The sequence below is a fragment of the Lissotriton vulgaris genome, chromosome 5, assembly GCF_964263255.1.
Source record: "Lissotriton vulgaris chromosome 5, aLisVul1.2, whole genome shotgun sequence".
NCBI classification, from domain to species: Eukaryota; Metazoa; Chordata; class Amphibia; order Caudata; family Salamandridae; genus Lissotriton; species Lissotriton vulgaris.
In genome coordinates this window covers 1,902,238,552-1,902,253,066 of record NC_141693.1, presented here as the reverse complement: position 1 = coordinate 1,902,253,066, position 14,515 = coordinate 1,902,238,552, and the positions used below count along the sequence as shown (strand labels likewise).

Here is a 14,515-nt window from a genome sequence, read left to right as displayed (position 1 = left end):
GCCGAACAGTTGTTCATGGTGTTCTATTACCTCCGTGACGATGATCCGGTCTTCCTGTGCACTGAACCTCGTCTTCCTCTTTCTCTTGTCCTTGCCCTTCCCCAAACATGGGGTTCCTGGCAGGACATCCGTGGGCCTTGTGGAGTTCGGCTTGTTCTCTGCTGTCCGGGTGCATCCATGTTGCAGCGCAGTTTGAATATTTTTTCTTTTTTTTATAGTGCATTTTTCCACTGACGCGTGGGATTTGCAGGCCTGTGGCTTGTTTTCTCTGATTTTTGTACCGCAATTGGCCTCGTCGCATGTTTTTTTGCGTCCGCGTTTCTCATTTTTGGGCATGGCGTTGATTTTCACTCTGACATTTGACGCGTTATCTGGTGACTATCGCATGCTACCGCCTTGTTGTGAATTCCACGTTGTCACAGGGTTATTTTCCTGCGATAGGCTGCGATGTTGAAAGTTGCATTACGCTACTCTTGCGGTAGCTATCACATGTTCTTGTGAATATACAGTCTTGCGTTTCCGAAGTGGCGGAGAGAGGTGTTAAGCCAAGAAAGCTAATGGCACTCTCCGCCACTTCCTTGTGAATATCCCCCTAAGTTTTCAAATTATCTATAGGTTTATAAACAAATGTATTTTCCTCCTTTTAATAGGTCAGCAAAACACAAAGCAGACATCTGGTCTACTCTGTAACTCAGCAAAGAATTTACAAATTTCAATAATGTTTTTCTTGCATTTTTGTAAATTTATGTTAAATTGTTTCAGCATTAGTCTCAGTTGATTTTTTTGTTTATGTTCATATTCAGAATGGAGACGAACACGGCGATTCGCAGGTAAGTGAAGCATGTTTTACCCAGTGATCATATTTGGTTTTGCATTCTGTCCAAATAAATTGTTTTGATCTTCATTCATCATTTTTTTCTATCATGTATAATTACTAATCTAATTGGTTATACAGTCTCAGTCTAAATAGCCTGGATTTTGGTGCCATAGTGCTGCATCCGGCACATACCTATATTGAAGGATGTAGTTTTCACTGGGTTCTGTATCCTAACCAGTGGCGCAACACAAAATTATGAAAACAGAATGTGATATTAATTGGCCTTCGGCTGAATGGAGGCCTTTCTGAAGGGTTTGGGCCCCTGCAGAGGAGGAGCTGCAGGGGCATTTATTACAGCGGTGCTTCTTATTCAGAGCTGTTCTGCTTAGAATGAGGAATGAACTTTGATTTGTGCCCCCAGACTCTGATTTACCATTGTTTATGCAACGCAGGACAACACGCAAAGTAGCTATGCTGCTTTACTTGAACTAGAGAGAGCAGAACTGCACCATATGTAAAAAGAAGTAGATTTTTATATGCACTGGCATAATTTTACCATTGCTTTCAGCCACCGTGCACCAACAAAGGCACCCTTGTGCCATCGTGCAAGGATGTCTGCATTGTCATCACCATACATTTGTGTAGGAAGGTGCCCCATCCTGCACAAAAAGTGTGCTTTTATGACAATTACCTTGTTGTATGTGTGCTGCAGAATGCAACACATATGTAAAGAGGGAAAAACAAGAAGCAAAGAAATATTTCTCCTTCTTACATTAGCTGTTGGGAGTCACAGTATTTTGGAGCAAATCCATGTCTACAATATTTTGTAGATATTGATTTGCATCCAAATCCACGTGCAGATGCATGGAATTGCCTGTGCACCAAAAATGGAATGCCCTCCGATGCATAGTGATGCAATGCAGTGCAGCATGCTGCGTTGCATTACGTTTGGTTACAAACCAACACTAATTGACATTTTTATTGGTTTGTAAATACCAACCTGGATTTTTTTCAGGTCTGTATTAAGAAAGTAAATGAACTCAAAATCTTGTAAACCTGAGCCATAGTACCACAGATTGTCTGTCTTTTCAAGTACTATTTCCATTCACATTTCGCTTAACTAAAATGTGCGGAACAATCTGCAAAACCTACAATCTTGGGTTAGGATTTAAACAAGCCACAGAGTAAGCCTTTTTGTATCAAACCCATTATATTACAAACTATCTTAATCAGTCTGTGTAGATATTTAAGAAACATGCCATCGTATTTTTTTTCAGTTTCTGGTATAATAAATTATCTGTTTGGGAACACTTTTAAATCCTAGTTTCAGGATTATTGAAAAGATCAAGAGTGTGTATTTGTTGGTGGTAATCAGTAATTGTTGATACTGAAGTGTATTTTATTTCACTCACTCACTCACTCACTCACTCACTCACTCACTCACTCACTCACTCACTCTCACACACTTTATTTGGCCAGTTTCTACCATAGAAACAAATCTACATAATATAGAGATTAATTCCATGACGTATGTACAGGCATTTCATAATGTATAATATTGCAACATCCTCGTGTTCAAAATGCCGGTGTAGAGGTAAGGGCCCAGTACAAACCGGGGGACTCCCCCAGCATGAAACTAATAATAAAAAACGCATAAATGGGTCTGCTGTCTTATAAGGGAGGAGCGGCGCTTCTACCTCAATTATAAAATGTGCTACTTCAAATGCCTTAAAAGAAATATACAACGATTCAGTTAATAATTTTCGAAAAGCAGATCAATAGCCAGGTAAAGATCCTTAAAGGGTATACCACCTGTTTCTGAGCGCCCAGCTATCAATCAATCAATCAATCACGGCATTTATATAGCGCGCTACTCACCCAGGAGGGTCTCAAGGCGCTGGGGGAGAGGGGTGTATTATTGTTCGAACAGCCAGGTCTTGAGTTGCTTCCTGAAGGAGAGATGGTCTTGGGTACATCGAAGGTGAATGGGGGAGGGAGTTCCAGGTCTTGGCTGCCAGGTAGGAGAATAATCTTCCTCCGGCGGTGGCTCTGCAAATGCGTGGTACGGTGGCGAGTGCGTGGCTGGTAGATCGTAGCTGGCGCGTGGGCGTGTAGAAGGTCATGCGGTCGTTGAGGTACTTGGGGCCCAGGTCGTGTAGAGCCTTGTGTGCGTGGGTGAGGAGTCTGAACGTGATTCTCTTGCTGACTGGGAGCCAGTGCAGTTCTCTCATGTGTCCGGTGATGTGGCTGTGTCGGAGGATGTCCAGGATGAGTCGTGCGGAGGCGTTCTGGATCCGCTGGAGTCTCTTCTGGAGTTTGGCTGTGATTCCGGCGTAGAGGGCGTTCCCGTAGTCCAGTCGGCTGGTGACGAGTGCCTGGGTGACGGTCTTCCTGATTTCAGTGGGGATCCATCTGAAGATCTTGCGGAGCATGCGCAGGGTGTTGAAGCACGAGGAAGAAACCGCGTTGACTTGTCTGGTCATTGACAGGGAGGAGTCCAGGATGAAGCCCAGGTTGCGTGCGTGGTCTGTTGGTTTGGGGGCGGTGCCCAGGGCCGGGGGCCACCAGGAGTCGTCCCAGGCAGAGGGTGATGATCCCAGGATGAGGACTTCCGTCTTGTCTGAGTTCAGTTTAAGATGGCTGTTCCTCATCCAGTCGGCAACGTCTTTCATCCCTTCGTGTAGGTTGGCTCTGGCGGTGGTGGGATTGTTGGTGAGGGAGAGGATCAGCTGGGTGTCGTCGGCGTAGGAGATGATGTTGAGGTGGTGTTGGCGTGCGATGGCTGCGAGGGGGCTCATGTAGACGTTGAAGAGGGTCGGGCTGAGAGAAGATCCTTGTGGTACGCCGCAGATTACTTCGGTGGCCTCGGATCTGAACGGAGGGAGGCGGACTCTCTGGGTTCTTCTGGTGAGGAACGAGATGATCCATTCCAGCGCTTTCTCTCGGATTCCGATGTTGCTGAGGCGCTTCACTAGGGTTGGGTTGCAGACTGTGTCGAACGCTGCAGAGAGGTCCAGGAGGATGAGGGCCGCTGTTTCCCCGTTGTCGATCAGGGTTCTGATGTCGTCGGTGGCTGCGATCAGGGCGGTCTCACATGCTTTGCTCCCTGTTGTGTTGATGCCACGATCAAGGTTATTCCCTGTATTTCTGCTGTGTGGTGACAGGCGCTGGGGTGGAGTGTTCGTTTCCGGATATTTCAGGGTCTATTTCTCCGTTGATGTGCATGTGATGTTGCTGTTGCATTTTTTTGTGGTGGGGGCCTTGTTGTACTGTTTTCCCTGCCCTGAAGGATTTTTTTCCTGTCCTGGATTGCTGGCGGGCTGGCATTATGGGATTTGCCTGCCTACGCACAGGGGACTCCTGGGGTTGCCGGGGTTTGACCCGGGGCCTCGTACAGCGGCGCCTGCGTGCCACCTACTCCTCAGATGCTGTTTTTGGCACTGGAGGCCGAGGTTCAAGCCTCGGTGTCACGTACACATTCTGGGTGCTGGGCGGCTCACTTAGTATGGTTGTGTTTTTTGTGTACCTTGCTCCTGTTTCATGTGCTGGGCATGTGCTGGGTTGGGCTACTTCCCCGCTTCTGTTCTCGGTGGAGCATTGTGGCGCTTTGGCCCACGCGGCTGCCTCTTGGGTGCACTGTTCTTCTGGGTGCTATCCTGCGCAGGCGGTCTCCCTTTTGGCTGGCATTGGTGGTCTTCGGTGGCCGGCTGCTTATGATATGGGTTTTTGTTTTCCATTTCTGCTTGTCTTGTTGCTGCCACCTCTCCCCCGCCGCTCCCGGGGGTTCGTTGCCCTGGTCGTGTGTACCTTTGGTTGGGTCTGTGGTTCCTGTGTGGTCTCCGTCCTGGTGCTCTCTGGGGCTCTCTCCCTCCGCCCTCGCCTTTGGAGCTTGGTTGTCTGACCCGGGGTCTGGTTTGGTGGCAGCTCCTTCTTGGCGATTTTGTGTGATGTCCTGTCTTTCCCTATACAGGCTGCGTGGTTTTGTGTAGTGCCGCGATGCCCGTATCTAGGCGCTGGCCATCTGCCTCTGGGTGCTTCTTGTACATGCTCGCTTCTGTTGAGATTTTGTGCTGCTGTCCCTGGTTTTTCGCTTCCAGTCAGGCGTTGTGGTTCCAGGTTCGGTTTTTTCATCTGCACTGGTTCCTGGGCTCCTCTCCCTTGGTCTGTGTGTTTGGGGTGTCTGTCTCTGGCCTGGGGCGTTGCCTCCTGCTCTGCCCTGCTCTCATTTGTTTTTTGTTGTGGGCCGCCCGTGGGTCTTCTCCCTTTGTGTCGCTTCTTCCTGCCTCGGTTTGGCATGGGTTCCTGTCGCCTCTGTGGTGGCTGGTTCCTTATTTCACTGGCTCTGCTTGTGCTTGCTCCCTGGGTTCCCGGTGTTGTTGGGGTCTCCCTCTCTTCTTGCTTCCACGCTTGCCCTCTGCGGCTCTTGTGTCGGGAGCGTGTCGCGGGTGCGGGTGTCCTGGCCTGGCCTTGGGTGTTAGGCGTGGTTCTTCACTTCCACTTCCGAGCTTCTGCTTTGTTGGTCGGGCCTCTGTCAGGGTGGCCGTGTGGTCTCAGGCGCCGGATTCTAGTGCACTTGCTCTTCGGCGTGGCTGTGCCTTCTGGCCTCCTGTGTTTTGGGACTCCTGGTTCCGGGCTAAGTTGGTCTGAACCTGGTTCTTCTTGCTACCGGGTCTTTCCTTCACTCTGGCCTGGGGCTTTGGGTTTTTTGTCCCGGTGCCTTCTGTGTGCTTGAGTTGCTTTTGGGTTCTAGCTGCTTCTGCTCTTCCTCTCCCTGTGCTTGCCTTTGGCTTGCTTCTGGTGTTCCGGGTCGCACCCTCTCGGTTCTCTGGTGGTTCCTGCCTGGTTTGTTCCTGGCTGGGTGCCTCCTGGGGGTGTCTGGTGGAGGTTTTTCTCGCTGGTGTGGTTGGGCACCTGCTCTTCTTTACCTGACGTTCTCTCTCTCTCCTCCTCCCGGTTTGTTTCCGGTGGCAGTTCGCCTTTTGGTTCTGGGGTTTGTACCGCTGCAGTCTGGGCCTGGCTGTCTTTTGCTGCTTCCTTGTCCTGGTGTGCCGCCTGTTTCTCTTCTTCTGGTCTGCAGTTCTCCTGGTTGGTGGCCTGTGGCTGTGTCCCCCTTTCTGGGCTTTACTTGACTGCTCTCTATTTTTGTGCTTGGTCGGGCCTGGTTGGTCCCTGAAATGAAATGAAATGAAAGCAAATTTATAACGCGCAAACTCAGCCCAATGGGCATCAGCGCGCCTAACCAAAAATACTTACATGTCCAGAGAGCTAATTACTAGTAAGCTTTCTTGAAACACCATGTTTTGAGGGCCTTTTTAAAGAGGGGCAGTGAGGATAAGGACTTAAGCGCCAAGGGGAGTGCATTCCAAAGACGAGGGGCAACTGTAGAGAAAGCTCTTCCTCCCCATCTGGTCTTCTTAGTCCTAGGAATCATCAAAAGATTCTGTTGTGATGAGCGTAAGCATCTGCTGGGGACATAGCCAGAGAGAAGTGATCCCAGCCCATCAGATGTTCCAGCTTTTAAAGCCCTATGCACTAGACAGATGATTTTAAAGGAGATACGGTGCTCTATAGGAAGCCAGTGGAGGCTCTTTCTGGCTAGTGTTTCAGAGGAAGAGCAGGGGATGTCTAGTACAAATCTTGCTGCCACATTTTGTACTGTTTGGAGACGCTGGATCAGTCCCTTATTGAACTCTGCATACAGTGAGTTGCAATAGTCCAATCTTGAACCGACCAACGCAACCACTGTCTGTTTCCTAGCCTGCCTGGCCTCCTGGGGCTGCCGGGTGCTGTTGGCTTCTTGGTCCATCTGCACTCGAGTGTGTTTGCTCCCTTGGTTGTTCTGGTCTCGTCTGGTTCCCTTGGTGGGTCCCTGCTGGGGCCTTTCCGCTCCTGTATGTTGGCTCTGCTTCCTTGCTTGGGCTCTCTTTTGTGTCCTGGCGGGGTGCTCTTCAATTGAGGCCATGTCCTGGCGGGTCCTTCGGGGTCTTCTCCTGCTGGCGGTTCTCTTCCCAGGCTTGTTTCACCTGTGTTTTAGGGCCTGTGTGGGGACCTGTGGCTTGGGCCTGCCGGCTTCTTGCTGTTGTGGGGTGGTCTCAGGCTGTGCCTCCTGGGGTTTCTGGCTGTGCTGTCGCTTTTCAGCCTGCTCTGGGGAGTGTTTGGCTGGGTGTTTCCTGGTTCTTTCTTGGTTCTGGTGTCCTGGCTCGCTTCTTCCTCCATTGCTCCCCGGCCTTTGTTCCTGCTTTGGGTCTGTTTGGGTCCCCCCCTTCTGGTTGGGGTGCGGATCTGTGGTGCTCTTGCCTCTTTTGGGTCCTCCCTCCTGGTTGCGGGTTGTCTGGGTTTTCCTGCTGCTTGCCCTCTGCCTTCTTTTCTCCCTCCAGCTCCTGCTTGGTGGTTTTCTCTATGTCCTTCCGGCCTTTTGGGTGGTCAGAGGTGTACTGGGGGTTCCCTGTTCCTCCCTGCCCTTTGCTTTGGCCTGGGCGCTGCGTGGGCTCCTTCGGGGTTTAGTCGGGCCGGCGGGTCCTCCTGCGTGGTCCAGTTGCTTGGCTCTGGGCCTGGCTTCCTGCTTCCTTTGGTTTCTGTTACCCTGGGGGTGCTGTTTCTTGGCTCCTCTCCGGCGTTGCTAGGGTCGGGCTTTGAGGGATTTTTGATCTGGGTGCAGTGCACCCTGGGGCCTTTTCTTTCTGCTGCTCCTGCCTTTGCTGCTTGCTTGGCCTGGGCGTGGGGTTCCTGTTCGGTCCTCTGCCGTCTTGGCTCCTGTTTTATTCTACCCTCTGTGCCTGGTTTGGGGCTGCTGGGTGTTCCCGGTTGCTCTGGGCTTCCGTCCTGCCTTCCATTCCCTCCCTTTTTGGGGGTTTTCTGGGGGTTGTGGTTGGTGGCATCGTCCTCGCCCTGGTAGCGCTTGTTCGTGGTTGGTTCCCGGTCTTGTTGGCCTCTCTTCTGTGGTCGGCTTTAGGCTGGTTTTTTCTGGGGGCTTCTCTGGCCTATGGTCTTTGCGTTGGCCTCCTCCTCCCCTGCTGTTCTGGGTTTGGTGTCCTTCCTGGTTGGGTTGGTGGCCTCCTTCCCTGTTGGGTTTTTTGGCCTCCTGGGGTTTCGGTTCTTTTCCCCTTCCCTGTCTATTCTGTTTGGTTGGGGTCTTGCTCCTGTCTGGCTCCTGGACTCTTGCTGCTTCCTGGTCCTCCTCTGCAGAGTTTGGTGGGTTTTCCCCTCTGGGTTCTCTGGGGCTGGGTACTTCGGTTTGGTGGTGTGGGCTTTCTGGCCTGTGCTTTCCTCCTTTCTTGGTTGGTGTTGGTGCTTGTGCCTACGCTCTGTTGGCCTTCTCTTTCTTTGGCCATCTTCGGAGCTGTCTCGGTTTGCTCTGTGCCTGTGTGCCTTCCCGGTGGTTCGGAGTTTGGCGGCTTTGTCCGGTGTGTTGCTTCGCCGTTTCCTTTAGTTCTGCTTACCCTGTCTCCGGTTTCTCTGGTTGGCGGCCTCCTTGTTGGGGTTCTGGCCTTCTGTGGTCTCCGGTCCTTGATTAGTCTCTGCTGTCTTGTTATGGGTTGCGGGCCAGTTGTTCCTGCGGTTCCCCTTTCCCTCCTCCTGTGTGCTCCCTTGGGTTGCTGCTTTGCTGTGGTTTCCTGAGTTTGCTTGTGGGTGTGGAAGGCCATTTTTTTGCTTTGGTATTCTCCACTTTGTAATGAATGGGACGAGGACATAAGGGACCTGGGGGTAATGCTCTATTACTTACCGGTAATCTTCATTACTCCGGGTCCCGTTGTCCTCGTCCCATTCATACGCCCCTCCCTCCCTCACAGGCGGCCAGCCTTACTGTCTGGGCTTGGTAGTTCAGGAGGGCTGCTGGGTAAGTACTGCTTATGTACTCCCGGTGGGAGGTGCAGTATTAGTGTCCCAGCATTGCTCTTGTTTTTTTCTGTCGGGAGATGGTCATCTCCACTTTGCAATGAATGGGACGAGGACAACGGTACCCGGAGTAATGAAGATTACCGGTAAGTAATAGAGCATTTCTCACATGGTCCTTCAGGTAATGGATGCCCAATTCTGTGTGTGTGATGTAAATTGATGTAGTGTTGGGAATGGCTAACAGCCTACACAGGAATTTATTTTCTAGGGATTGCAAATTTCTTGAGTTAATGTAACCCAAAAATTCCTGCCCCAATTTTTCTTCTGAGAGACATTTGCTTTTATACAGCGATATTAGTTCTTTAATTGGCTTAAGGCCTAACTTCTTTGTATATCGAAAAAGTTCCTCACAGGCCCCTGTAGAATTCTGTGCCCTTTGAGTAAGTAGGCTGTCCCATTTTAGGTTAGTGTCAAATAATATTTCTAAATAGTTAAAGTGAGGAACCTTGGCTATGGGTATCCCACATATTAAACATTTTACTGTGATTATATTTTTCGGACCACAAATCATAATGTACAATTCCTGGTTGTTCACCTTAAAGTCAAGGTTGCACATAAAACCCTTTAAAGGAATCAAGCAAAATCTGTAGGCCAATATGCTGTGTGTGCAATTAAAACCGCAATATCAGTGTAGAGAAGGACTGAGCGACTCCCAACCTCAGGTCGATCTTTACCTTTTATAGCAAGCACAAATTTGGGCATTAATGTAACATAAAAATAAAAAGGGGGCTAAAATACAACCCTGCAGTGCTCCTCGGTTTAACCGTATAGGTTTGGGTACAGTCTCCGGTTTGGTCATATTGCACTCTGGTTGTTGTATCCCAGTTTCCAAATGCAGCCACTTAAGGTCTTTCAGGGAGATTTTGATTCCTGCCTTTCCCATTAAATCTCATAGTTTCCCCCTGTTCACCAGATCAAAAGCATAGGCGAGGAGAGGTCCATAAATACCATGTGTAAAGAACCTCTCCGGGCTTTGACATATTTATCTATTACCAAAAGTAAATTAAGGGATTTTTCGACTGTGCCCAAGCCTGGCTGGAATCCATATTGAACATCCGAAAATATGGTATTTGCCTCAGCACAGTTTTCCAACTTTTCGAGAATTGCCCTGGTATCTTAATAGAAGCATCCAGTAACAAGATCTGGAGGTAGCAGGCAGGAGAATTTCTATCCCCTTTTTTAAAGATTGGTTCTATTAATGACTCACTCCATGATTTGATTGGGGCTCTCTTAATTCCAGCACAGAATACATTCATTAATAGAAGATCCCAAAAAGATATGCCTAAATTGGTCAATTGGGACTCTATCAGCTCTGGCCGGTTTCCCAGCTGGGCAATTAGGATGGCCTTAGTGACATCAGCTACCTCAACGGAATCACTTTTAATTGGGTTGGTCCGTTCGGGTTAGGAAGTGGAGGGACTGAGATTTTGGAAATATCACTTGATGAACTGTTGGGGTCCACAATTTACAAAAAATTGAAATTTTGCCGGAATATGAAAAACCAGTCTTGAGTGAGTGTTCAGAAAACAAGCATTTGCAATATATCGGTCTTGCCTTTGGGACCTTTATATGTATTTAGCCATGCAGTTTATTAGCCTGGGTGCTGAAACATCTACTATTCTCTAATATGGAGGGAAAGTAAACACCAAACTGCGTGACACTGCGTGACACTGCGTGAGCCTCGGGCAACCACATAATGCCTATATATTCAACACTCCTCACCAAATGCCAAATAGCATGCATGATGGAATAAATAAATACACAACACAATTTTTTCGTTGGGAAAATATTGCTGCAGGTTTATTTCATACACAAGTATGCCACATGGTGGGTTATCTTACTGGCGATCCAAGGGCAGGCAGCGGTGACTAACCTAGGCTGCCCTGCCCGCCTGATGAACCCAATCAGTGCTACCAATTATGGTGTGATCGCCCTCCCTAGGATCACGTGGACCACCATCTTACTCATGCCTCTTTCAGGGCGGAGCGTTGCAAGGCAAGCCTCTGGTTGTTCAGGCTTACTACCTCCCTAAGGACTAGTGGGGCGCCAAAGATTTTCTTCCAGGAACCTGCCATGAGGACTCCTGAGATTTGGCACTGTCACCCCTATTGTGCTCCTGAAGAGGTACCCTTCTGTACCCTTCCGCCTGCGGATCACCCTGTAACTCCGCCGAAGCTCTGGAGGTGACCCTCGTCTCCTACTGAGCCCACACCAAGATTTCCAATGTTATCACCTACATCTCGCTATTTCCAGGGCCTCGCTAATGTCCAGTAGGAACAGTTCCATGCCCACCTGTGACAAGTGTCCCCCATCTTCATAAAAGTAAACTTTGGTGTTTGATTGGAATAACCTGTGCCTGATGAAGCCAAAACCCCTTTGGTCTGTGAACGTGTGCATGGTGCTGTTTATACTTCTGCAGGAATGTTCAACTGCCTCACATGACCTGTAGGAATGTGATGGCCTCCCAGGAGGGAGCTCTACTCTTACCCACAGCTATCTTACCCTTCAAGCTAATGTAGGCTCCAACTTCCTGAAACCTGTAGTTGCAATCTTTCTAGCACTTTATGTGCTTTAGCACCTGTTTCCACAATTAATGGGACAGTGGCACGCTTGTCAGATGACCGCTTCCACCACCAGCCTAACTACTATGGCTGTGAGGGCGGGGAATTTTATGCTTGACTGAAACAACCCGTAACCTACCCTCAGAGCAGAGTGCACATACTTTGTTGAAGTTGACCAGACCTTAGCACAGACATTTTTGGTGCTGACCATGGCAAACAGGAATGTTTGTATCGTGCCACTATTGTATTCACAGCAAAACCAAAGGGGGTGATGTACGGAGTGTTGAACATTGCAAGCACTCCCCCCAGTCAACTGATCTGGGTTTAATCCATCATCATTCTTTAGGTCAATCCGCCACCCCAGTACAGACATGACCAAATGCAAATCAGTCTGACCCTGTGCCTCATGGTAACAGTCCATCCTGAACTGCCAAGCCATGTCTTCCCTGGACCGGAAACAAGCATCCTGGGACTAGTTTTTGTCTAATCAGCCATCATTAGCCCGCTAGCTTGAATCCAGTGGCAAAGTGAGCAAGGGACCCACGTCTGGGCATACCCTGCCAACTTAGGGTGAACAAAGCAAAACCACAGGGGATGATGGACAGAGTGTTGAACATTGCAAGCACTCACCCCCAGTCAGCTGATCTCGGTTTAATCAATCATCATTCTTTAGCTCACTCCGCCACTCCAGTTCAGACATGGCCAAATGCAAATCAGTCTGACCCTGTGCCTCAAGGGAACAGTCCAGCCGAATTGTCAAGCCATGTCTTCCCTGGACAATAAATAAGCATCCTGAGACCGGTTTCTGGCTAATCAGCCGTCATCAGCCAGGCTAGCTTGAATCCAGTGGCAAAGTGAGCAAGGGACCCACGTCTGAGCATACCCTGCCAACTAAGGGCGAACAAAGTGAAACCAAAGGGGATGATAGACGGAGTGTTGAACATTGCAAGCCCTCAACCCAAGTCAACTGATCTGGGTTTAACCCATCATCATTCTTTAGATCACTCCGCCACTCCAAATCAGAAAAAGCCAAATGCAATTCATTCTGACCCTGTCCCTCATGGGAACAGCCCAGCCCGAACTGTCAAGCCATGTCTTCCCTGGACAATAAACAAGCATCCCGGGACTGGTTTCTGGCTAATCAGCCAGGATAGCTTGAATGCAGTGGCAAAGTGAGCAGGGGACCCAGGTCTGGGCATACCCTGCAAACTTAGGGCAAACAAAGCAAAACCAAAGGAGATGATGGACGGAGTGTTGAACATTGCAAGCCCTCACCCCAAGTCAACTGATCTGGGTTTAATCCATCATCATTCTTTAGCTCACTCCGCCACTCCAATTCAGAAAAAGCCAAATGCAAATCAATCTGACCAGGTGCCTCATGGGAACAGCCCAGCTCGATCTGTCAAGCCATGTCTTCCCTGTACCGGAAACAAGCATCCTGGGACCGGTTTCTGGCTAATCAGCCATCATCAGCCAGGCTAGCTTGAATCCAGTGGCAAAGAGAGCAAGGGACCAATGTCTGGGCATACCCTGCAAACTTAGGGCGAACAAAGCAAAACCAAAGGGGATGATGGATGGAGTGTTGAACATTGCAAGCACTCACTCCCAGTCAACTGATCTGGGTTTAAATCATCATCATTCTTTAGCTCACTCAGCCACCCCAGTTCAGACATGGCCAAATGCAAATCAGTCTGACCCTGTGCATCATGGGTACAGTCCAGCCCGAACTGCCAAGCAATCTCTTTCCTGGACCAGAAACAAGCATCCTGGGACCGGTTTCTGGCTAATCAGCCATCATCAGCCAGGCTAGCTTGAATCCAGTGGCAAAGAGAGCAAGGGACCCACGTCTGGGCATACCTTGGCAACTTAGGGCGAACAAAGCAAAACCAAAGGGGATGATGTACGGAGTGTTGAACATTGCAAGCACTCACCCCCAGGCAACTGATCTGGGTTTAATCTATCATCAATCTTTAGCTCACTCAACCACCCCAGTTCAGACATGGCCAAATGCAAATCAGTCTGACCATGTGCCTCGTGGGAACAACTCAGCCCGAACTGCCAAGCCATGTCTTCCTTGGACCAGAATCAAGCATCCCAGGACGGGTTTCTGGCTAATCAGACGTCATCAGCCAGGCTAGCTTGAATCCAGTGGCAAAGTAAGCAAGGGACCCATGTCTGGGCATAACCTGCCAACTTAGGGTGAACAAAGAAAAACCAAAAGGGACGATGGGCGGAGTGTTGAACAATGCAAGCACTCACCCCCAGTCAGCAGATCTCGGTTTAATCCAACATCATTCTTTAGCTCACTCCGCCACTCCAGTTCAGACATGGCCAAATGCAAATCAGTCTGACCCTGTGCCTCAAGGGAAAAGTCCAGCCCGAACTGTCAAGCCATGTCTTCCCTGGACAATAAATAAGCATCCTGGGACCAGTTTCTGGCTAATCAGCTGGGCTATCTTGAATTCAGTGGCAAATTGAGCAGCGGCCCCAGGTATGGGCATACCCTGCAAACCTAGGGCGAACAAGGCAAAACTAAAGGGGATGATGGACGGAGTGTTGAACATTGCAAGCACTCACTCCCAGTCAACTTATCTGGGTTTAATCCATCATCATTCTTTAGCTCACTCCGCTACCCCAGTTCAGACATGGCTAAATGCAAATCAGTCTGACCCCATGCCTCATGGGAACAGTCCAGCCCAAACTGCAAAGCCATTTCTTCCCTGGACCAGAAACAAGCATCCTGTGACCGGTTTCTGGCTAATCAGCCGTCATCAGCCAGGCTAGCTTGAATCCAGTGGCAAAGTGAGCAAGTGACCCACGTCTGGGCATACCCTGCCAACTTAGGGCGAACTAAGCGAAACCAAAGGGGATGATGGACGGAGTGTTGAACATTGCAAGCCCTCACCCCAAGTCAACTGATCTGGGTTTAATCCATCATCATTCTTTAGCTCACTCCACCACTCCAATTCAGAAAAAGCCAAATGCAAATCAATCTGACCAGGTGCCTCATGGGAACAGCCCAGCTCGATCTGTCAAGCCATGTCTTCCCTGGACAATAAACAAGCATCCTGGGACCGGTTTCTGGCTAATCAGCCAGGATAGCTTGAATTCAGTGGCAAAGTGAGCAGGGGACCCAGGTCTGGGCATACCCTGCAAACTTAGGGCGAACAAAGCAAAACCAAAGGGGATGATGGATGGAGTGTTGAACATTGCAAGCACTCACTCCCAGTCAACTGATCTG

At 49.5% G+C, this 14,515-nt stretch overlaps 1 protein-coding gene across 1 annotated transcript in view; it reads left to right on the top strand.

Moving 5' to 3' along the window:
• LOC147717678 (butyrophilin subfamily 1 member A1-like) overlaps positions 1-14,515 on the top strand; it is a 692,641-nt gene that overhangs the window by 624,923 nt on the left and 53,203 nt on the right. The window contains exon 9 of the mRNA XM_086924470.1: positions 804-830. Within this exon, the coding sequence (XP_086780596.1) occupies positions 804-830 (27 nt within the window). The remainder of the gene's footprint in view (positions 1-803; positions 831-14,515) is intronic.